General features: G+C 39.3%; 2 protein-coding genes and 1 pseudogene across 2 annotated transcripts; all 3 read right to left on the bottom strand.

Annotated features, from left to right (window-relative positions):
• Positions 1 to 765: 765 nt before the first annotated feature.
• On the bottom strand, positions 766 to 3,886 carry LOC115730868. Its single transcript, XM_048273457.1, has 2 exons — positions 3,545 to 3,886; positions 766 to 2,187 (listed from the first exon to the last, which is right to left on the bottom strand). The coding sequence occupies exons 1-2, from the start codon at positions 3,884 to 3,886 to the stop codon at positions 766 to 768; spliced, it is 1,764 nt and encodes a 587-aa protein (XP_048129414.1).
• A 7,386-nt stretch (positions 3,887 to 11,272) lies between these two features.
• On the bottom strand, positions 11,273 to 13,446 carry LOC115727806 (F-box/FBD/LRR-repeat protein At1g13570-like). Its single transcript, XM_030658089.2, has 3 exons — positions 12,586 to 13,446; positions 12,299 to 12,454; positions 11,273 to 11,619 (listed from the first exon to the last, which is right to left on the bottom strand). The coding sequence occupies exons 1-3, from the start codon at positions 13,396 to 13,398 to the stop codon at positions 11,311 to 11,313; spliced, it is 1,278 nt and encodes a 425-aa protein (XP_030513949.1). The 5' UTR covers positions 13,399 to 13,446; the 3' UTR covers positions 11,273 to 11,310.
• An 8,843-nt stretch (positions 13,447 to 22,289) lies between these two features.
• On the bottom strand, positions 22,290 to 22,880 carry LOC125313653 (annotated as a pseudogene).
• Between the last annotated feature and the right edge of the window lie 1,885 nt (positions 22,881 to 24,765).

Here is a 24,765-nt window from a genome sequence, read left to right as displayed (position 1 = left end):
GCTCGTTTTACGACTACGAGTGCGGGGTTGTATAGCATGCATCTCATACGTCGTCTGCGACCGATCCAACACTGCCGGTTGTTGAGCAAAATTTTTTAATTCATGAGAGAAATCAGCCCCGTATTCCATCATGTGAGACAACAACTCCATAACCTCGGTATTATTCATTGCCCCCGAATCTTTCGGATGAGGTACGACTTTGACAGCATCATCAACTACGTCCGGCTCGATAACTTCATCCATACCTCCCCATCCATCTGGTACAATATCCTCAGCCTTTATGAAAAAGCTAGCGGGAGTGGAGTATTTAACTTTGAAATTGTACCTCCCCGAGTCTTCGCCCAAATTATCCATAGTTTCGCCCTTTTCATGAGCCTCCAATACGAATCTTTGATCGCCCACACGAGTCTTTTCGGCTTTCGGATCATCCTCATTAATCTCGGACTCGGGATTCATAATCAATTCTAAATCACCCATCAAGCTTTCATGAGGAACCCTCCAGTAGTTGCCTTGCTCGGTTTCCATCACGAACCGATCCCGATCCAAACTCACGGTAGCCAGCACTCCTTCAAATGTCTCGTCGGCGACATCCGCAACTATCCCGAGGCTCATCAATTTGGCGATACATAACATTTTTCGTTCAATCGACATTTCCCCTTCATTTGGATAAGACGAAGCAATTGCCAAAATGTCGCGCAATTTGCTCATGTTTACCTTGAGCTCTAGATGATTCTCTTCTTCTCCGTCAAAAATCATCCCTACCACCTAGTGATCAGGGAGCGGATTCTGTTGTACATTAGGCGCCGTCTTGTCAAACTCCACAAGATGGTTATCAATAAGGGCTTGCACCTTGAGTTTTAGGATGTAGCAGTTGTCGACATTATGTCCTCTCTCCCCCATATGATAGACACACGACCGGCCTTCATCATATCCGGGATATTTCATTGGGTTTGGCCTTGGCGGTTCTTTCGCAACTAAACGCTCCTCCAATAGCATCGGAAGCAACTTGGATAATGGCCTAGGAAGGGGCGTGAACCGCTTAGGAGGTGGCTTCTTCCTCGGTTCTTGCACCTTTTGCGTCGACCATGACGACCCTCCCTGTGTTGGGTTGGAATTCGAGAACTGTTTGGGCTTTGGTGGATTCGGTACAAAGGCAATGTCAACTCCCGCCCCACCTTCTTTTCTCAATGCATACTGGCGTCTTGCCGGCACTTCTGGGGCTTTTCTTTCTCTCATAGCCCATTCCGGCCTTTTCGCAACTTTTATCGGATGGACAAATGTCTGACAACCCGACATGTTCAACTTGTCAAAGTATTCGTATGGGAGTGCCTTTAGAAACAAGTCCACCAATTCATCTTCCGGGATAGACGGTTTAACTTGCGTCGCCAAGGCTCGCCACCTCTGGGCATACGTGCGGATCTGCTCGTTTTTTCCTTTCACGGTTCTAAGCAAGTCTTCTCGAGTAGGGGCTGTAGCGGTGTTAAACTTGTACCGATGCAGAAAATCTTCAGCTAAATCCTCCCAACCATCGTAATCTTCTAAGTCTAACTCGATGAACCAGGCCAAAGCGGCGCATGCCAAACTTTCTTGAAACGTATTCATTAAGAGAGGGACATAATCCGAATAATGCGCCATCTTGCGCAGATAATATTTCAAATGAGCACGAGGACGGCCTGTCCCGTTGTACTTTTCGACAAATTCCGGTTCCTTGTAATCTGGCGGCACCTCAATTTTCGCAAAAGGGGAGATCTTATCAAATCTGGCTAGCTCATAGCCTTGACTACTCAGACATTCTTCGATCTTGGCCAACCTCTTAGCCCCTTCTTCCGTTCTAACCGCAGATTTTCCCTTCTCCTCCTTCTCCAAATTGATAACTACGAGCAACGCTTTAGGTTGTGGATTAACCCGAGGAGCTTGAGTGACTTCGGGAACAGGATGGGCGCCTTCATGTTGCCCCTTATCGCTAACGTTAGATGGTGATGGATGAGCAGGATTGTTCAGATCCGGTATCGCCGGCTGTCTTGCATGAGAAGCTTCCAGCAAAGCTTTCATCTCTGTTATCATCACCACCAGCGAGTTCACTTGTGTCTCGAGAACACCGACTCTCGGGCTCGGCTCTTCCCGCTCTATTCTGGTTCTCGGACGAGTTCTAATACGACCTCTTGGTTGTTCCGTGATTAAAATCACCTGTTTTGAAGAACGAAAATAAAATAAGAATACTGAAATGAAGCAATAATAAAGTACCGAATCCTTTTAATTGCATGTTTTCTCTTGATTAATGAAAAAAAGGACTACTTCATGAGCCCTATTCTCATATAAGTAGCTCTTTTCCTCATTCTCCGGGAGAAATCATGTAATTAAAAGAAGCGTAATCCATGGCAATAGTTTTAATGCATCATAAAGAGAAACATCTCAATATGTATATATATAAGAAAATCAACTGAGTTCATTACAACCTAAATCTCAAAGAGTGTTTGAAAGTTAAAATGACATAATGTTTCGATATCCTAAACTCGATGGAGTGATTCTATCCAAGTCTGGGACGTTTGGGATCTAGGGTGTCCCGAATATCCCAAGAGAGGTCAAGTTCCCCCATCCGAGACTCTCCATCTTTATGATAAATCGACGATCTCATATCTTCGGGTACATAGGGTTCCACTCCCGGTATATGAGGAACGATGTACTGCGGCACGTATGGCTCGACAAAGCTACGTCTGACGGTCTTGAAATGGCAGATGTACTCGGGTGATGCTCAGTGCGGGTTCATCTCTTGAGTCATATCTTCCGGCCACTCTATATCCCCGATCAGGGATTTCTTCAGGGAATCCTTAATGTACTCAACTTTGGTCTCGAACGGCTCCTTATCTTTGCCTTTGAGAACCTCCTTCGGCATGTCAAAAGAGAAGACTCCTGGTGTGGGCGGTGTCGGCATCTTACGTAAAGCTCCAAACTGTCCGATGACCCTCATCGGATAATATGCAGTAGCTCCGGTAAAGCCCAGTAAAGGAACTAGATCTCCATCACTACAAGTGAGTCGAGCCTTATATATCCTTGGCCATTTAAGCCGCCATCGGAGTTGTTCTGATTTTAAGGTCCTAAGAAATTCTTTCCAATCCTTAAAGTTGAGGTTAGGGACTCGAGGATAAGTTTGAACAAAGGTTCTAAAGGGGTTGGTGTGAGGACTAATCTCAATGAAACCCATACGAAGGTTGAATTGTTTGATGTGAGAAGTGAACCACATATATAGAAATCCACTAGAAGCCCTAAAGATTCCCTTATTCCTAGCCCGGAAACGGTTTAGAGACATGAAAGTTTTTGCTAAAATCGGATTGGAATAATCCCACCCACAACAGACCTGTCTAACTACCACAACCATAATAGGATCAAAAGTGGTGGTAGAAATAGGAAATAATACGAAACTAAAGAAGGCTAAGACAAAGACCCTACCCGACTTAGTCTCCTTATTTGCATGAAGGTTTGAGAACCTATTTATGAGGAAAGCAAGGGAAATGCGTCCACAATTGCTCTTGGCATTTAGGGTTACCTCGAAAAGATTAGTATCTAAGAATTCAGCTAAGGAACTAAGGGGTTCATATCCTATCGGGGGTTGGACAAGACGAGGTGTAAAATCAACTCCGATGGCGGCACTATACTCCTCTAGAGTAGGAGTGAGCTCGAGTCCTTCCATGTTGAATGTGGCGGTGATCGGATCCCAAAATTGCGCCATGGCTTGGATGAAAGCGGGAGGACATTCGATCTTCATCAAGTCCAGCAAATATCCCAGTCGTGTCTTGGCGTACGTCCGATTGGCTTCACCCATACTATCCCACCAAGCTAGGAGCTCATCTCGAGGGATCTTGAATACTTGGATATCATTCTTCCCCATCAATTCTAGAATATTCAAATGATGTTGAAAAATTAATTGCCTTGGATTACTTTAAAATGCATGGATGCCAATGTCATGAAACATGCATGATGCGATCTAATTGCATATTCCAATTAGTGAAATAGAAATTAGATCATCTCATCTAGGCTAAAGACCCAACGTGAGATCTAATTTAAATTTCAAATAAGCGAATTATGCAATTGATCGCGATCGTCTCGATGATTAAGAGAAATATCAAAGTCACATTCCATTGATCAAAACAACAAATCGAACAAAGTAGGGGAAAACATACTAAAGTAGGGGAAAACATACTAAAGTAGATTCCTAATACATGAATATCTAATAGAGAAAAAGTGGTAGAGATAAGAGGAAATCCCGTGAAAAGGGAATCCTATACATGTAGACTAAAACATGAAAATGGTAAAAGATGAATGGAATGTGAAACCTAAGCTTCGAACTCCTCGAGATCACCATGTTCTACTTATCCTCATCTGATTCCTCTTCGGGGTAATCTTCGTTGTCTTGGGCAGATTCTTCGGTTGGGATCTCTTCGGATGAGTAGTCCATTGGAGGTTCTTCCTCGAGCGACCCCTCACTAAGCTCCTCTTCCGGATAAGGCTCCTCAATCGGTACCTCTACTTTGATTGGTTCTTCCTTGAGATTCTTTTCCCCTAGGGGTTCTTCCTCCAAGTCTTCTCCCGAAAAGGCGTCATCAATGGTCTTTCCTCCCTCAATGAATTCTCCATGGTGGCGTAGTTCCTCCGGCCATTCTCTCGTCCATATCATTGTCGCTTCAGGGGACTCCTCAGCCATTTTGAGTTTAGGCTTCTTGAGCACGATATGCTTTGGCTTGGTTTTGATAGCGGGACGCTTCCCCTTCTCCCACGGAGCCAGCATGGGTCGGTTTACTTTGATCCGACGTTCAGCTTTTCGACGGGCATACACTTCTCTAGCCAATTGGTTGCGACGCTGTCTTTGTAATTCCATAAATTCCTCATGACGTCTATCCATTTCGCGCTTGAATTGCAAGTCAACCACATAGTATTCGGTGTGGCAATCTTCGGCATATCCTAACTTCTTCCCCGTCGGTTCACGTCCATGCACGAACCTGGTGAAGTGCGGGCCTGTATTGGGTCCGGGCCACACTACCTTCCTCCGATGGATGAATGGCTCCAGCTCGGTAGAACTTCGGAGAAACAACGGCATCCTAATCTACCATTGTTATTTTTCTTAATCACCAAGACGATTTATAAGCATATGTCGTGCTCATGAATGCGAATGATATGCAATATATGAACAAATTATGATGAAACAGCATAAAGAAATACATCATAAAATAAAATGCCTTACCAACCGATACGAAAGGGAATGCATGATTTTCCCTGCACATTTTTGGTTTTAGGTATACCAACCATCCACAGACATGCGCATGAGACAAGTGAGGGGTATACTCTAAAAATCAGCAAATCGGGTATGGAACCTATGGCTAAAGGCTCCCACGATCCAAATATGACAAATTCGCCCTCGAGGGTACCTACTCGAGAGGGTTGGAACTTGCCAATCAAGATCATGAGCGGGAACGAATACAAAAGTCTCAAGTGCCATCGAACACAAGATCCTTTCGCACCCTTTCCCTATCTAAGGTAACCTATGGGTGGTTGCGGTCGGGGTTTGACCGCCAATGTGTGAAAAGTGTCGTGATCGCCAAAATGCAATTTCATGCACAATAGTTTATATCAAAACACCGCTTCTATAATCACATCCACAAACATACATTCCTTACTCCGACCTGCAGGAAACAATGTCAACAATCACTCCACCCCTTATTTCTCCCATCCGCAAAAACATCTCACACATAGGTTAGCGTACGTACCTCACCTTCAAGAGCATCCGCATAAAATCGGGTTAGGAAAAATCAATCAACTTTTTAATCGGCTCAAGTCCTCTAATGGCTTCGTAACCGGTCCCCGGTGGAGTCGCCGGTCTGTCGCGACCCTCGATCTCGTCGGCGGGAGATCGTGGGCTAATGGGTCGCCCTTCCGGCCCGGTGGCGTGTGGACCTTCGGACGCGGGCCTCTCCCAAGGCCCATTACCCAAATCGCGGCGGAGGATAAAATCGTAGTCGACCTTTCGGTGCGGTCTAGTGACATGTGCTACGTGTGCATGTCAAGGAGTCGCCACCAATCGTTTCATGGAAGGTACGATTGGAAACCCTATCAAATAGTCGGGAGTTTCTATTCGATTACGTAAGAACCAGAGAGGTGAGTTCGGGGACTTAGTTACGCCAACTATCAGAGTTGACGCCCTTTCGGTATCTAAGTTGAATGGATTTTTCTAACTTCGAGATTTCATGCAGAAGAGTGGGGTACGGATCCTAATCTAGGAGTTCATGCGGATGGGAGTGACTATCCTAGCAAATCACGATCAATTAAAGTAAATGCGCAAATCAAAGAATCCATGACATGCGAATAAAAGCACACCAAATCATCATGGCATTCCTAATATAGCCCTATTGGCTTAGAGAAAGGGTATTCAAAGCATAAGAGGAGGTCGGGAATGATTTGGAAGCGATTCGCCCATGAGGGGCAAAATCGTAATTTTAAGAAATTTTGGAGACGATTTGCCAAAAAAGGCAAAATCGTCATTTCGGAAAAAATCTGGAGTGAGAAATGTTGAAAATAGGATTGGCCACCTAAATTGACCCATTTCCTAATTTCCGACATTTTTTGGAATTTTTTAGAATTTTTTATGAAATTTTTGGGGACAATTTGCCCTTGAGGGGAAAAATTGTCATTTTTGGAAAGATCGAGAGGAGAAATATCAAAAATAGGATTGGCCAGTTGATTGTGGCCATTTCTCAATTTTTGAGAATTTTTGGAATTTTTGTGAATTTTCTACAATTTTTCCTAATTTTTTTTCGATTTTTTAATGATTTTTCGATTTTTTTTTTGGGACCGGGTCAACTCGGTCAACGAACCGAGTCAACCCGGTCCACGGACCGGTCCGCCTGGTCCGGACCCGCGCCCGGACCGGTGTTCCCCAAAACGGCGCCGTTTGAGTCTCGGCGCGCGCGGATTTTCAAAAATCCCGCCCAAAATCAAACAAAGCTCTAGATTGTGCCACGTGGTGTGAAGACGACGGTCGGATCACACGACCGAAATCAACGGTTCGGATCAAAGGTAGACTTAATCTCTACCGCACGATTTAAAGGGACGGATCAACGGTCCAGATTGAATGGAGCTAACAAATCGTGACCGTTCGATCCCGCTATTTTTTATTTTCTGAAAATGATTTTTTATTTATTACTCGAAAATTCGAAAATTTGATCCAACGATCGGGATGGTGACACGCGGCCAAACCTGGGCCGCGCGATCACAAAATTCGGATTTTTATTTTTCGAAAAAAAGAATAATTTCGAAAAATGATTTTATTTTTTAAAATTCGGAGATCTCGACACGTGGCGGGTGCCCGGTCAACCCGTTCACTTGAGAAGACGATCGGCGCCGGCGAAGTTCGCCGGTGCCTCGCCGGAATTCGATTCCGAAGCCCAAACCACCAGATTCTTTCCCGATTTTTCGTTCATTCTACTCCTCAACCATCCTACATCCACATATCCCAAGTTTGACCCAAACGACAAGCCGGAACTAACCTACACCGACCTCCAACTTCCGGCCAAACCCGCAACTTCCGGCGAACTAAAGAAAGATATGAAAACAACGACAAAAATCGACGATTCTTCTGCAAATCTAGTTCTTATCAACTCCGAATCAATATACCCGAGATTTCAGACGAGAAATAGTTCTAACTCAACCCGACAAAGCTTTGATCGAACACGCGTGTTCGGTTGTCACGAAACATACAAATCCACACATCAAATCAACCATTAGCTCCGGTAATCGATATCTATAGAGTTTAGGATACTTATCCGGAAGTCCGATTGCTTTGGTTCAAGAGTAAACGAGCTCACAAACTCATTACGGACCGCGGGGGTATGAAGTCGATGCGAGGGATTTCATGCATTAGAAACCACGGAGGAAGCACAAAGACGGGTTCGGGAGAGTCGCAGGAATATTTTAAGCCAAAGAGCACAAAAAAACAACGATCTAATGGAGTCGGGCTACGAGAAGTCGAATCTGGAAAACAGCGAGGAAGCTCACCTGTTTCGAGCTTGATGGCGACGGCGGGAAGCTTCAAAATCTTCGCGAGACCGAGAGGACTCGAGTGATGCTATCGGCGAGGGAAGGCGTCGCCCGAGCTGGCCGGCGACGAAGCTTTGAGCTCTCGGTGCTCCTCTCTCTAATGGCGTCCCCCTCCTCTTCCCGTTCGCTCTCTCCCCTTTTTCCTTTTTTGAATCTGAATGCCCCTCTCCCTTTTTGTTTACGAGCGCTTTCTTTTCGTTTGTTTTCCTCCTAACCGATTTCCTCTAACCGTCGAACCTTCTCGAAGCTTCTTTGAAAAAAAAATCCCTTCGTAAAACCGGCTCTCTCCCATCCTTTTGCGCCCGTGGAGCTTTGGGGGAGACGATGAACGATACAGGGTCGCCGGGTCGGACCTGCCCGACCCGGTAGACCCGGTTCGCGCAATGAAAGGCCGAATTGAGGTAGCAATCAACATTTTTTATGAAATTGATGCCAAAAATCATTTTCCCAACATGGATTCCCTTTGAAAATGTGATTTGTGTGAAAAATTTCTTTGAAATTGAGAGAAAACCCCAAATGTTGGGTAGGATCCGAAATCGATTTTTACAAAATTGGAACCCTTAATGAAAGAATTAGCATCAATTGAGCCCGTCATTAGATTCAGGAAGTGGAAAATTATAGGATAGGGGTCATGGGGTTCCATGGGTGTCTCTTAGGAAGATTTAATTTCGGATTTGGCATGATAGGGACTAAAATGAAAGGAATTTTTGTGCAATTAAGTCCCTAGTGCCAAAATTGAGCAAATTAACCTGCAATTGGATCATAATGTGAAGTGGAATACTAGAGAATCATGTCACAACCCTCAATAATGGAGAAAGAAAATAAAATGACCCCAAATGGTATTTTTATGTTTAATTTGTGGGTTGTATTTGTGAAGGAACACACAAATCCGATTTGAAATTTTCAAATTTTAAGAGGTCAAAGTGAAAAAAAAATTAAAATAAAAATACTGACTATTTTTCTGTATTTTTGTGACCTCGAATGGTATTTTTCTTGATTTTTTGGGTATTTTCCTATTTTCTGAAAAATATCAAAAAATGCGAAAAATATGAAAAATTATTTTTTGATCAAAAATGGTTCCTTGAGCTTGGCCAAGGCTACCAAAGTTGATTTTACAATTTTCTAATTTTTTTGTGAATTTTTATGAATTTTCAAAAAATAAATCGAAAAAAAGATGATTAAAAATCGGTGTCAACAAAGATATCGAAATCAAAGCTTAGTTATTGCGTTTATCCTATGCCACCCTTAAATTAGATGGGCCATGTGGGGCCTAACCCATCAAAATGGTGAATCTAAGTTGGCTCACATGCACCGGTCATACTTGACATTTTCTCGAGTAATCCCAATTTAAGCTAAAGAATGCATGTAGAGAAGATAAATTGTTATTCGATCTTTCATGAGTAAAACCAACTTGGGAAACCTCATTGTATGCAATCTATGTAACACTTTTTTTTGTATGGTTCTATCTTATTTTATTTTATTATACAAGCCACATTATCGGTGTTATGTGCGGGTTGCGAAACGCTGCTTCCTCACTCACTCGTCTCCATTCCAACCCTCCCGAAAAGGTGGGGAATCAAACTCTCCACCTTCCCCTTCTCAAGTGAAAAGGTGGGCACTGGGGCAAATCTCCAATGGTTGTGTAACATTTTATTTACACTGCTATTTTGGATTTGTTGTGTGTAATATGTAATATATCTGATGCAGACAAATACTTTCAATATTTATTTCAATTCTAAAACAACTCTTGCCATTGTCGATAATAGACATTTTAAAATCAATAGTGTTCTGAAAATTCTTCTCGATTTGTAAATTTCAATTACGGTTTCTTCCGAGTTACCTTGTCTAGATTAGGAATTTGATTATGTTTTTAGTCCATTCGAATTGACCTTTTGGGTAGGTTCATATTCACATAATTTTTTACTTAAGGTTTTTGAAAATTTGACCATATTTTTGTTACGATTCGGAACAAAGGTTTATCTTGATTCACCCTTAAACTAAAGCTACATCCAGTAAAAATTCCACTATAATTAGTACCTTCCACCTCTCTGTTACAACTCTTAATTACAAGAGAATGCATTATATATAATTGATATCTATTCATAGACTTAAGCCCAAACTAATAATAAAACATGTGTTCAAACTATAAATATGAATTATAAGAGCAAGAGTGAGACACCTGTGCTTTCCTGTTGATGGAGAGTATGAATAACACTCCAATAATTTGACTTGTAAATCTCCTGGGCATTCAACTTGAGGGCACAATTGGATTATGAAGATTTTTTTGAAAAAATATACAACCTTTTTCAATCCAATGGTCGGGTCTGAACACATCATAATTTTTAATCGAATTGTCCGATCTTAAGGGTATCAAGAAGTTTGTGATTTTTGACCAAAAAAAAAAAAAGAAGAAGAAGTTTGTGATTTTTCATGATGAAGTTGTAGTATCACAAAGATCCGGTCACAAGATTTTCGATACATTAAGAATCACCTGAATTAGATTTATAGCGAAAAAGAATGCAACTTCTCGGTATAAATGTGCATTTGGCTTGTTCGTTTCTAGATAGGCGACAACCAACTCTAAACAATTTCGTCCTGATTTTTTGTGAAAGAAAAACTATGTTGATCGAATGTCTCGTGAAAAAACATACATACAGTCAAATGTTGGTCTAGAGGAAAAATGTGGCTTCGAGTGGCGGCTCGCGCAATTGGAGTGACATGCCCTTTATCAAATCGAAGGGTCGTGCCGCTCGATTTCATATTTTTAAGTTCTATTTGATATTTTTAACATCATAGTTACGTTCCATTTATTTTTGTTGTATTCTTTCGTGATCCACTTACTTGAAATATCGCTATCTCATATAAAACACATATTTATAAGAACTTGAAAGAATAAATTTTACAAAAACTCCATTTTTCTCTAAATTGAGTTAAAAATCGTAAAAGATTGATGCAATATTTCATTTATGAGGGTCCGTGAAGGGGCCAGAAGGCGAATGAGGGCATAAGAAAAGCAACCACCATGCTTCCAAATTGATGATGAAAGTTGTAATCCGCCAAACATATAAGGAATGAAGTACTCCTTGCAATAGACTTAACACAAGATGAAAGAAGATGATTCTGATTTTTCTGAGTAATACATAAACTCTGCGTCACAGTTTATTCAAGTTCCACTCAGCATAGTAAAACAATGCAGTTCTTTTTAATTCCATGTATGATTCAATCTTAATGTGGCTTGGCTTCCGAATCAACAGGATCAAGAAAGATCACCTCCGCTTGGGCCGAGGCTCGTCGGAAACGCAGCAACTCCCTAAACAACTTGCCTTCTCCACTCATGGAATTAGGCCTGATCGTCATCGTTCGTAGTTTCGGCAAACAGGCAAGAAGAAACTTCATAATTTCCAGCTCTGGCATACTACCACAAATTCCGCTCATTGATACAACTTGTACTTGTTCTAGGCAATACGACTGGTGGTCTTCCCAAAAATCGGCCATTGTCCTGATCCATTCAGTCTGTTGATTCTCAGCACGAGACTGTTTTTAAAGATCAAAGAGCACATCACGATGCGGGGAAAGAGAGAGAGAGAGAGAGAGAGAGAGAGAGAGAGAGAGAGAGAGAGAGAGAGAGAGAGAGAGAGTAATCCAGTTGTTTATTCAAGAGAGTAGAGTACTTGATTTTTCCACTTCCTGTATGAATTATGACCCCGAATTGCAATATCTTTCTTTTTCGGGTGAACTAGATCATTATACCGTCATCTATTATGTGAATGTATGATATACTCGCGGTAAAGTATAGATTAGCTCTCCATTTCATCAGATTCAATGATTAAAAAGACCAAGGTAATATGATGATCAAATGGAATTATTTCCAACATATATTCTAAAACTTGATACAAAGGAAGCATCAATCTTCTGATACCCATTTATATTTCTTTAAATCATTAACAATTTTGCCAAATAATAAAGGTTTCGATCAATTGTTTCATTATGATATGTTATAGCATATAATATAAGCAGTAAAATCCATTTAGTCTATAGTGATAGATCATTGGACTTGAAGTTTGGCTCACTATTTACTAATTTATATATTTTTTGCCAAGTAACAAAAATTCGTGGAGAAGATCACATATATACCTAAATATTATCTTCAGCAATAGTTTCGAAGAAACACAAGATTAGTCCGCTGAATACTAGTCTCAAATATCATACTCACCTGAAAGTCAACCTGTTTCAACTGGGGAGACCTTTTTATCAGGCACATAACAGTCAAAATCTCATCCACATTATTGAAGTCTATGCATAAGAAGAGGTGCTTCAAATGAACAAGTTCATCTGGCAGTGTCTGTGGAACATTTCCAACAGCCAAATACTACACAAATCAGTCAAAATCAAGTGTCAATATAATACCAACTATTAGTAATAGAACCCACATATTTTCATCCCAAAAATAATAGTGAACAGAGTCCTAGCAATTTCAGAATTTATGCCCTTAAAATGTACCTTCAGTGAATAATCTTCAAGCTTGAGACTCTGAATATTGGGCAGGTTTCGGAAAATTTTTTGCAAATTGCTCAAGTTGGCATTGTCGGGTCCACGTTTGTTAGCCATATCATCACTGAAACCTATCGTGACTGACTTCAAACAGTTCATAACACCAAAATCGACATCTTGAAATCGTCCTCGAAGAGAAAGCCACTCGAGGTTGCAAGCTTTGATGTTCACTTGTTCAGTCCCCTTTAACAAAGATAAATTTTTTAGTAGTGGGCAACGAGAAATCAGAGCCTCAAGCTCATCCGGAGATAGCTTAACCTGAGAAAGATATAAAGTTTTCAAGTTTTTCCATCCTTCAAACGTTGACGGAATTTTCACCACACAGCGGAGGAGTTCCAAATGAGTCAAGTCCTGGAAATTGAATAAGGTGGTGGGAATCTTGTAATAGTTCCCTTTCCAGATGTGTAGCACGATTTCTTTAACGGAGACTCTGGATAGATGAAGAATCCAGTGGTCAATGTTACTCGTGGCGTAAAATCTTTTGTGAGAGAGCATGAACTTTTGTATTGTGCCAGTATGAAGCAAGAGGACCTCGTCAATGATCTTCACTAAGTTTTCATTCGGGGATGGTTGCAGAGAAGGAACTCCCGTGGCCACGGTACATTGGTTATCAAACACAAGTTTTGGAAGAGAGGACCATTTGTACCTCCACTTTCTTGACAAAATGCTGGTCCTCACTGCCTCCTTAATCGGCAAGCACGACAGTATTTGATCCATTATGTGCCCCGGTATATTGCTGATCTTGTCCAACTCATTCGTCATTCTTACTCTCACCTGCGATATTCTAGAATTTCAGACAAATAATGACGAATTGGATAGCAAATAAATTAAAAAATCCAATGTAATTCTAAATAAAAAATAAGAAATATATGAACTCTCAAGAAGAAGGATGGCACTAAATCTTAAATATGAAAATGGTTAGCTAGTCAAAATCGGAAAAAATAGGTAAAGTTCGGCTATATTGCTCACCGGCGGAATTGTTCTTGCTTAGCGTTGGATTCGCTCAGCCTTTGAGAGAGAGAGAGAGGGAGAAACAAGAAGGGGAGTAGTGAAAGTGGAAAGAGAACAGGGAAACAAGGGAAGCGGGGTGGCCTTTTAAAGTGGAAAAAATTCGAAAAGAGGCAAAGGGCAACCCCTTCTGTGACAAGTTTACTTACTTTACAACTCCTTCGTCAACAAGTTTTTGAAGTGTGCCCCACCCCTTTTCCAACTCTGTCGCCTTCTACTTGTCTTTCCTCTTGAGCATTCATTGAAATTATGTGGTGCGTGCCTCCAACTTTAATTTATCATCAATGTTGCTCCGACAGTGGCGCCCCTCATTTCCCTAAAAGTGAGTTCTAGGACCGCCAATCATGGTCAAAGATGATTTTGCTTTGTAAGGAGTTGAAGTCGCGGCCGAGTGGACTGAGTCTATGGAGACCAAAATCTTAGCTTCGTGATCTTCGGAACTTACCCTATCAATATTGAACTCGATGAGAAGCTCTTGCCAAGAGCTTTCAGACAACGTGAAGATGCATAGCAATTTTGTCGTCACTGCCATCCGTAGAATATGCATCATCGGCGTCTGTCATCTTCTGCAGATCTTCGTGAGGAAGCTTTTAAGTGCAATGATCTTTTCCTATTTAGACGTCTTTTCGTCAAAGTGTTCAATCTCAACTTCATGTGCCATGAAGGATCCAATTAGCTAATCTAGCGAGAGAGTCGATAGAGGCTTTATAGTGAGGTCTTCTTGGGTCCCCACTCCTTTGGTTAACACCATAGAATTGTCTTCACTAGGTCAACATTTGTGAAGGTTTCCCAAGTGCTGCTTATTTTCCAAATGTTTGAACATTTGTATGATGTTCTCGTCTAACTTCATCTCGAAGAGCTCGTAATCCCTGACCAGTATCTTGGCTTCACACTCCTTTACACAAGTTGCGCCTTTATGTGTCAGAATAAGTTTATTCCAAATTTCTACATGAAGAAACACAATTAAATTCAATTGGAGATAAGGGCACAATATAAAACTTTCAGAGCCTTGCAAATTAAAGATATAACATCCACAACAAACTTTTTTTCCTCTTTGGGAGACGATGTTCCTTCTGTGCAGTCATAGGAAGAACTCACCCATTTTGCACAATCCTCCTAAGCTCATAATTCACGGATTTTATAAGCATAGTCATCTTGGCACTTGCAATATGAAAAGTAAGAGCCATCAAGTAGAGGTGGACGCGCGATTGAATCTCCTTTATTGATGCTTGTCCCAACAATGGGTTGCCATTCGATTTTTGACTCTGCCGTGAAAACACTTGCTGAGATCTTGACCACAAGACTGATACCAAATATAAGGTTCAGAGACAACAATCAAAAGGGGGTGAATCGGTACTGATCAGATATAAAAATAAAAAATTCTACCAATTGTAAATTTTGGAACTTCTAAAAAACTGCGCGAGTGCATTCATTGAAAGTGACCTTATGTAAGTATAGGCAACAACAAAGAGAAAAACGGATAGAGATTACGAAAACAACATTTATAGTGATTCAGCCCCAATTTGCCTAATCCCTGATGTAACAAGTTAATTACTTTAGAACTCCTTTGTCAACAATTTTTTGAAAGTGTCCTACCCCTTTTCCAACTCTGTCGCCTTCTACTTGTCTCCTAGCATGTCTTTTGTCTATTATAAGAATGAAAGTTGGCAGTATTCTTGTCGGCTTAAGTACATTAGAAGTGCCAAAACTTGTATACGGATATCATTTTAGTATCAAAATTTTCAAAACGATCACTTAAGTGCCAATTTTTTTGAAAAACGATAACTTAAGTGTCAATTTTTTTTAAAAAATAATCACTTTAGAGTCAACTCCACCGAGACATGTCAACTCAAATATTAATAAAAAAAAAATAGCACGTGTCGGATTTCTGACAAGCCACGTCAGCTCAAATTGAAGTTGGCATTGAAGTGATCATTTTTAGAAGAGTTGGCACTTAAGTGATCGTTTTTAGAAGAGTTGGCACTTAAGTGATCGTTTTTTAAAAGAATTGACACTTAAGTGATCGTTTTGAAAGTTTTAGCACTAAAGTGAGCGCCGTACACAAGTTTTGGCACTTCTAGTGTAATTTAGCCTTTTCTCGTCGGATGAGGTCACGGCTCCCGAGGGGCGTGCGAGGCTCGCCATTGCTAGTGACCAGCGAGGTCGACCTCGTACCCATACTCTAGCTGGTCACTATACCTTTTCAATCGGCCAAACGAAGAAGGAAAGGAAGAAAAAAGAAAGAGAGAGAAAGAAAATAAAAAAGGAAAAAATAAATGAATAATAAATAATAAAAATGAAAAAAAAATGTTAAAATATTATTTAGAATTGTCCATATCGGTACCAGGTCAAGCTATGTTAGAGATTTCGAGCCAAAATTGGCTGAATGAATTGAATTGGAACAAATACAAAAGCTTTAGGCTCAATTGAGAAAAATAAAAAAGCTTAGACCTGAATTGGCAAATTGCAATAGGTTTAGGATTTTTTTTTTTATAATTCTCTCTTTTGTTGACATGGGCTATTCTTTACATGTCATGTGTAATTTCTAATATATCCGATATAAAAAGTATTTTCAACGTTTTTTTTTTTCAATTCTGGAGTTTGTCTCTTGCCATTGCCAATAATAGATATTTTAAAATAGTGAATTTTCTCAAAAATCTTCTTGATTTTTAATTTTTAATTTTAGGTTTGATACAGTAGCTCCTCTAAGTGTTCTAGTGGGTAGAGCGATTCTAGGCCCAATTTTCAATGTGCTTGGAGAGCCTGTTGATGATTTAGGACCCAGTAGATACTCGTACAACATCTCATATTCATAGATCTGTGCCCGCCTTTATACAGTTAGATACAAAATTATCTATTTTTGAAATAGGAATTAAAGTAGTAGATCTTTTAGCCCCTTATCGGTGAGTTATTTTTATCTAGGTTAGGAATTTGATTATGTTTTTGTCCATTCCAATTGACCTTTTGGGTAGGTTTGTAGCCACATAATTTCTGACTTAGGATTTTTGAAAATATGACCATTTTTTAACCGATACTAAATCTTATTAACATTAAACTTGAGGATATAATTGGATTGTGAAGATTACTTTTTATAAATATACACAAATTTATTTTCAATACAATGGCCGAGTCCGGACACATCACAATTTTTTAATTATATTGTCCGGTCTTAAGGGTGTTGAGAAATTTGTGATTTTTCATAATGAAGTGATAGTATCATAAAGATCCAATCACACAATTTTCGATACTTAAGAATAATGTGAATTAGATTTACAACGACAAAGATTGCAACTTCTAAGGATAAAAGGATACTTCAAGTGCCAATATTTGTGTATGACGCTTATTTTGGTGTCAATATATATATTTTGGATTACTTAAATGACAATTGGAGAAAAAATGATCACTTTAGTGTCAATGGCGAGAAATTCCGACAACCTCATTGGAGTTCGCACCTAAATAATCATTTTTCAAAAGATTGCCACTTAAGTGATCCAAACAAGATCACTTTAGTGCCAAATCAGAGAAAAAACGATTACTTTAGTGCCGACGACAAGAAATTCCGGCAACTTTATCGGAATTGGTACTTAAATAATCATTTTTAAAAAAACATTGGTACTTAAGTGATCCAAAAATAATATTGGTACTAAAGTAAGCGTTATACATAAATATTGATACTTGATGTGTTATTATGCAAACTTCTAACTATAAATGTGCATTTGGCTCGTTTCCACACGGGCAACAACCAACTCTAAACAATTTCGTCCTAATTTTCTTAGGTAAATTGTACTGATCGGATGTTTCACGGGAAAAGTACAAACGGTTAGATGTTGGTCAAATTTTTTAAAGAAATAAATGTGGCTTCGAGTGGTGGCACAGCCCAACTAGGGTGCGCCAGGTGGACAAGGTAGTACCAAATCGGTCAGGCCACTGGCAACCCGGTGAGGGGTAAATACTGGCTCGTTTAGGCTTATAGATTGTGCGTTTAACAAAATCTCAAGTAATTTTGCAATGACTTGTTTGTCGACCCTTCAAATTTTACTAAAAAAGTTACGGGTTTTGACCAAAGGATTAACCCGATGCTTGGAATTGATTATTAGTTTTGACCATTTTTCCCTAAATTGAGTTAGAATTCGTATCAGCTTGATATAATTTTTCATTTGAATGAAAGTCCCCGCAAGGACCAGGGGGCCTATCAGATCGGGGCATAAGAAAAGCCACCATACGCTTCTATAAAGTTGCAAATCGCTAATTATATATAGAACCAAGAACTCTTTACAATAGACTTAAACACAAGATGAAAAAAGAGGATTCCCATTTTTCTGAGTAATACGCAAACTCCGCGGCATAGTTTATTAAAGTTGCGCAGCATAGCAAAATATTGCAGTTCTTGTTGATCCCATGTGTGATTCAATCTTAATGTCGGTTGGCTTCTGGATCAACAAGGTTGAGAAGGATCACCTCCGCCTGTGTCGAGGCTCGCCAAAAACGCAGCAACTCCCTAAACAATTTGCCTTCTCCACTCGTGGAATTAGGCCTAACCGTCATCTTTCATAGTTTTGGCGAACTAGCAAGAAGAAATTTCAGCAGTTCCTACTCTGGCTTACTACCATAAATTCCGCCCATCGATACAATTTCTACTTGTTCTAGGCAACACGCCTGGTGGTCTTCCCAAAAGTCAGCCATTGTCCAGATCCTCGTAGTCTGTTGATTCTCAGCACGAGACTATTTTTAATGATCAAAGAGCAAATTTAACATCATGATGTGCACAGACCATAATCTGGTCATTGAATCAAGACAGCAGGGTACATAGATTTGTCTATTTGCTTTATGAATTATGATCCGGAATTGCCATATCTTTCTTTTTGGGTGAACCGCATTACTATACAGTCATTTAATCTGAGAATGTATGATTGATTGCTGTAAAGCACAGATTCGCTGTCTTTTTCATCAAATTCGCTATGAAAGCACCAAGGTAATATGATGATCTCTAAAAATCAAATCAAATGAAATTGTTTGCAACATTTATTCTAAATCTTGATACAAAGGAAGCACGAGTCTTCTGATACCCATTTATCTTTCTTCAAATCATGAAGAATTTTCCTAATTAGAAACGTGGTTTCATCAATTGGCTTCGTTGTGATGTGTTATGGTATATAATTTAATCAGTAAAATCCATTTAGATTACAGTGATAGATCATTGGACTTTAAGTTTGACTCATGTATTGGCTAAAAATATTTTTCAAGTAAAAAAAAAAAAAAAAATTGTGGAGAAGATCACATAGATACCTAAATAAGATCATTTATAATACTTCCGAAGAAGTACCAGATTAGTCCGCTGAAGAAGAATCTAAATGAGCGTACTCACCTGGAAGTTTACATGTTTCAATTGAGGAGAGCTTTTGATTGGGCACATAACATTCAAAATCTCCTCCACGCTGTTTCAAATGAATGAGTTCGTTAGGCAGTGTCTGTGGAATATTTCGAACAGCCAAATACTACACAAATCAGCCAAAATCAAGTGTCAATATATACCAACTAATTGTAATAGAACCCACATATTTTCATCCCAAAAATAATAGTGAACAGACTGCTAATAAATTCCAGAACAGACTGCAGGGCACTCACGTTGCACCATCACTGATCCTAAAAAGCAAAAGCATCGACTCTTTGATTGATATCCGTTAAGTGTTAACCAAAAGAGCATTTTGCAAGTTGCAAGCTCCACAGATGGTCGCACTGAGAAACTTCCCTAGCAGTCCTGTCCGAGATACCAAACTCGGGACGAAGTACCACTGAGCCGGCGAGTCCTTGCACCATCATCACGAGTAACCAACCGAGAGCCTCCCCGTCGGCCGCCGCTCTGTGATCCACAAAGCCTGGTCCACAATATTGGAGCAAAAAATCAAATTCGGAAAGACAATCTTTGGGTATAATTTCCTATCCTAAATTAAATATTGTCTTCCCTTTTGTGTCACATATTGCATATCATAGTTGCATATCTTGCATAAAAGTAGATATTTTTTCAAAATTCAGGTTGATTAAGAAACTGCAACTTGCCATATGATTGAAAAAGTCCATCTTTAGGATTATTTATGGAATATTCAATTAGACAAGTATTTGAATTCAATCGTTAACCATAAGATTACGAATTAAAGATTAGATTCAGATATTTGCGAAATCTTTTCAAAAACTTGATTGATATATCCATTTTTTAATTGAATTGATCAGCATATTCACTCTCTCAATTTGATTTGAATTGCTTGATTGTCATATCTTTTTTAGAATATATCCGTCGCATGATGAAATCTCGAAAATTGTAAAAGAAGATTGTATTAATTCATCTTCCATATTCAAAAATTGCATGTCTCAAAAATAGCATCATGTAGATAATTGCATATCTAATTCTTTTTGTAAATTATGAGATTAGACTGCATTTAGGATAGAAATTGCATGGTTAAATAAAATTTTATGTTTAAAATAATCTATCTTTAATATGTTAGGGTTTAGGTCAATTTAAACTCTAAAATATGCAAGATAAACATTGTTTTGGCATAGTTCTAATTTAGGAAATAGATTCATCCTAATTTTTTTTTTAAAAAGATCATTCTTGCCATGTCATACTAGGTTACATTTTAGCTTAGACTTCATATAGAATTGCATGTTTAGGTTTTAATTAATTTACACATAACTTAGTTAATTAAACCTTAATCTTATTCGTATATTTGCACGTCATCTACCCTAGTTTTGCATTTAAACCATGACATTTTAGGAAATAAATTCATCCGAAATTTTTTTTAAAAAAAAGATCATTCTTTGTGACACCCCAAAACTTAGGGCTAGTTCAAACTTAGGGTTTGGACTAATTACAGAAAGTTGTCAAAGTTGAGATAGGCCACCAAAGGAATAGAGATCCCCTTCGATAAGGTTCGTGGCTCGGTATGTCAATCAGCTATGCTGTTGATTGAGGTTCGATTATGTGGTGACCTTAAATCAAGCATGGGTCGATTATGATCGGTCTTGTTTAGCCATGAATCAACCATAGGATCACTATATAGCTAGCCAGGGATTGATCCATGGCGTGATTTACGTGCTAATATCGATCGACAACCAAACTAGCCATGAGTCCAAAGAGGGTCAATTCATGTTAGAACCCCGTATCAGCCACACAATAGTCCAGTTAAATTTGAGTGGCTCTCAACTCGATAGGCAACCAAACACATATTGAAGCGTGTTAAACCATAGATTGGGCAATGCCTCTGGACGTGCTTATACGTGAGCCAATTTTATTCGGCAAAATAGATAGTGCGACCTTTAGCTTGTTAGGCGCCTAAAGTAGAGAACTACATAAATGTCTTGAGAGTTTGACGAGCAGCACTTTTTAAAGTCTTAGAGCAATGAATAAGAGGTCGATTACTAGACGCCCTTACCTTTTTAAATAGAATGCCCAAATTGGCATTAACATTAGTTATGCTTGGCATCTATAGAATAGAAAAGAAAGCCTACGGACTTTCTTGATTGGGCGACACCAAGGGGTACCGAGATTTATGTGTTAAATCTCTATTTTAAATGTAAACCGAAATAAAAGGAATGGTCTTCTCATGTAATATAGGTGTGAGAGACATAAGAAAAAGGAAATAAGATATTCAATAATAAAAATACTATCATATGGTCTAGAGATCATAGAATGAGACACGTGGCGCCATGATGGAATAGATAAAATAAAATTATGTGATTGGACTGAGGAACAAGAAAGGGGTTCTAGAACATTCAAAAATTAAATTAGAAATGTTCTATATAATTGGCTTGGAGAGCAAGCTAGCACATGGAGATAAAATAAGCTTAAAAATAATTGGCTTGGAGAGTAAGCAAGCACCTGAAGATAAAATAAGCTTAGAAATAATTGGCTTGAAGAGTAAGTTAGCATATAAGGATGAAATTGGCTTAGAAAATAAGTCGGAATAAGAGAGCGACACTTGAAAAGTGCATAAGATGAATTCGACTTGGAGAACAAGTCAAAAATATAAGATAAGTAAAATAAAGATATAAAATAATTTTTGCTAGAGGAACAAGTCAATCATATAAGACAAATTTGGATTAGAAAAAGTAATATAGAATAAATAAAAATATCTAGTTTTTGACTTGAAGAGCAAGAAAAATAGCCTAGGATCTTAGGATATCCTAGAGTAGCTATATGGCAATTACTAAATGACAACTCTAGAATATTCTATGCCAATTATTAATATAGAAAAGACAAAAGAATTAATTAGTACACTTAAATAAGAAAAATAAAAATGAAAATAATGTAAAATGCCCTAGAGTGGGTGTGTAAGAGGGAAGAGGGCATTCAAGGAATTTAATCTTGTCTTAAATAGCATAAGAAAAATGTGAGAATTAGTAAAACTTGAAGAGCAAGTTAAGACTTCTAGAAATAATAAAGCTTGGGGAGCAATACAATGCTTAGAAACATGTGACAATTTAATAAAACTTGGGGAGCAAGACAAGGTTTATAAACATGTGACAATTTAATGAAACTTGTGGAGCAAGTCAAGAAATCCTGTAAATAGACTCAAGACCACTTTATTCTCACCATTTTCCCTCTCACCGACTCTCTCTCATTCCCTCTCTCACTCTCTCTTTTGGCCACTTTAAGCCACCATTTCACCACTACAAACCCAACACCGCCGAATCGCCTCTGAGACCGTTACACAAGCACAAGACGACCGACTACTTCTTTTGTTTCTAATGTTCGTCTGCGTGAGGTAAGTGATATCAAACGTCGACAGCACTTCCATCCACCACACAGTTGTAGAGTTCCAAACAATTCAATTCCTGGCAATTGAATAAGGAGCTGGAATCTTGTATTTCTGCAATTTCCCGATGCAGCGCACGATTTTTTTGATGGGGACTCTGGATAAATGGAGAATCCAGCAGTCAATGTGATTCGTGGTGCAAAACCCTTTATGAGAAATCTTGAAATTTTTTATTGGGCCTTTATGAAGCGAGAGGACCATATCGATTATCTTCGCCAAGTTTTCATGCAGAGATGGTTGAAGAGAAGCAACTCCCTTAGCTCCGGTACATCCATCATCAAACACAAGTTCTGGTATAGAGGACCATTTGTACCTCCACTTTCTCGACAAAATACTAGTCTTGACTGCATCCTTAATCGACAAGTACGACAGGATTTGGTTGGCTATGTGATTTGGTAATTGGCTTATGTTGTCCGAGTCTTCCATCCTTCTCTTTGCCATATGTGATAGTCTAGAATTTCAAACAAATAATGATGCATTAGAAATGGTTAAACCGGGTAATTTAGAAAAACCCTAATCAATTCTACGTTTAAAATAGGAAATATACGAACTCAAGAAATGTAACCTACTAAATCTTAATATCTATATGGATGACTACTCAGAATTGAAGAGAAATTACCGAATCTCATGACTTCATCCGCAAAATAAGAAGACAAGGAAAAAAAATAGAATATTGTTACAATGATAATGTAACTCCGCATCAAAAAGTGTCAGAAATCAACTATTGCTCTTTTTTGGCCATCAATTGGAATTCCCTTAATTGCATGGATTACTAGAAGTAACTACTATGGTTCACTCCCGAAATCTCATGGGAATCATGTCGAGACATGAAATGCAGGGGTCTAAATTTTTCCTATGTGTCACGACATTTTCAAAGGTGAACCACCTGAAGAAAGCTAAGGGAATACTGAGCCCAAATACCTAGGACAAACTCTCCCAAACACCACCAATCGCAACTTTTGAGTTTCGATTTAATCGATTTTAACATGTAATTCTTCAAGTATGAGTCTCCACAAAACTTTGGTGGGTCGATTAGTAAGTAAAAATGTGGTACAACACATACGGGAATTTGGAGACGCTCTAACGTCCTTTCGGTTTCTTTTTCTATTTATTTCAAAGATAATCACTGATACGTGGGGTGATTATGCGGGTGTGCAATCAATAATTTAACACTAAATCAAAGTAGTAAATAAAAAAAATTGCTAGAACTAGGGCAAACTTCAATGCAAGGCAGGCATAACCTCACTATGTTTATTATCCCAATATCTACAACATGTTAATAAAAAATGCATGCCCTAAACATAATTTCTAAATACACTGATGATTATCTCTTTTTGGGTTTTTCTTTTATTTGTTTTTACTATTTATTTCATGATGAACTCGATAAAAATTTAAACAAACTAAATGATTTAGCAAACTTATACACAACTGCAAGTCACAAAGAGAGGAAAAAACCTTGCACCCGTGAACAATGACAACGTTTGTGTGTAACCTTTGACTTATTGTACTAAAAGAGTTAATGCACAACGGAAAATATTGAGTCCATAAGGTATGCAATGCTGGAAATTCAACGTTCTGTGAAAGTGGACTGAATCGGCGGGACGAGTTGCCGAAGCTCGTGGCTGTGCTTGCGCGTTGCCTGTTGATCGCCAGGAAAGATGAAGAGTTCCGGGGAACGTCGATCAAAGGCTGGGTTGAATCGCCTTGGTTCTGACGGAGGACAAGCAGTCTGCAGTAGCGAAGAATCGTTCTTTTTGGATGCCTCCCTCTTTCATGAATGAACACCTTTTATGTAACGTTAGGTCTAGGGTTTTCTTTGCAATTTACTTTCCAATCTCAGATCCTATGGGGAAAATTACCGAAAAAGTCCTAAACCTATTGCGGTTGTGCCAATTCAGTCCTAAAGCTTTTTTATTTTCCGATTCAGTCCTAAATCTTTTGTAATTGTGCCATTTCAGTCCATCCAACGAATTTTAATCGGCTGGCAACCAAATATTTTAATATTTTTAAAATTTATTTTCTTTTATTTTTTATTTTTATTTTTATTGTTATTTTTCCTTTCTTCTCTCCCTCTCCCCTCCCTACATCCAGCCGATTGTCAAGGTTCGGCCATCGGCCGGAGACGCACCTGAAGAGGCCGAGCCTCACTTGGCCATGGCAGGGGTTGCCCTCGCCACCACCAGGTGAGGCAAGATGGCGAGGTTGAGCCCGCCACTACCGCGCGAGGCTTGACCTCACAAGCCCAAATCGGGGTCGGCGAGGTTGAGCCTCGCCCGGCCTTGGTGGGGCTCAACCTTGCCATCGTTGCCTC

This window comes from Rhodamnia argentea, chromosome 2 (assembly GCF_020921035.1).
Source record: "Rhodamnia argentea isolate NSW1041297 chromosome 2, ASM2092103v1, whole genome shotgun sequence".
Lineage (NCBI taxonomy): Eukaryota > Viridiplantae > Streptophyta > Magnoliopsida > Myrtales > Myrtaceae > Rhodamnia > Rhodamnia argentea.
The sequence above is the reverse complement of the archived record's forward strand: the minus strand, read 5'-3'. Positions and strand labels throughout refer to the sequence as shown.

What these genes read in the sequence shown, in the direction of transcription:
- LOC115727806 (XM_030658089.2), bottom strand. Translation starts at nt 13,398, where the DNA reads ATGACGAATGAGTTGGACAAGATCAGCAATATACCGGGGCACATAATG. An exon ending in TTGAAGATTATTCACTGAAG is followed by an intron (nt 12,455 to 12,585) that starts GTACATTTTAAG and finishes TGATTTGTGTAG; the next exon opens with TATTTGGCTGTTGGAAATGT. An exon ending in TGAAACAGGTTGACTTTCAG is followed by an intron (nt 11,620 to 12,298) that starts GTGAGTATGATA and finishes CTTTAAAAACAG; the next exon opens with TCTCGTGCTGAGAATCAACA.
- LOC115730868 (XM_048273457.1), bottom strand. Translation starts at nt 3,886, where the DNA reads ATGGGGAAGAATGATATCCAAGTATTCAAGATCCCTCGAGATGAGCTC. An exon ending in TAGATACTAATCTTTTCGAG is followed by an intron (nt 2,188 to 3,544) that starts GTAACCCTAAAT and finishes TCTTCAAAACAG; the next exon opens with GTGATTTTAATCACGGAACA.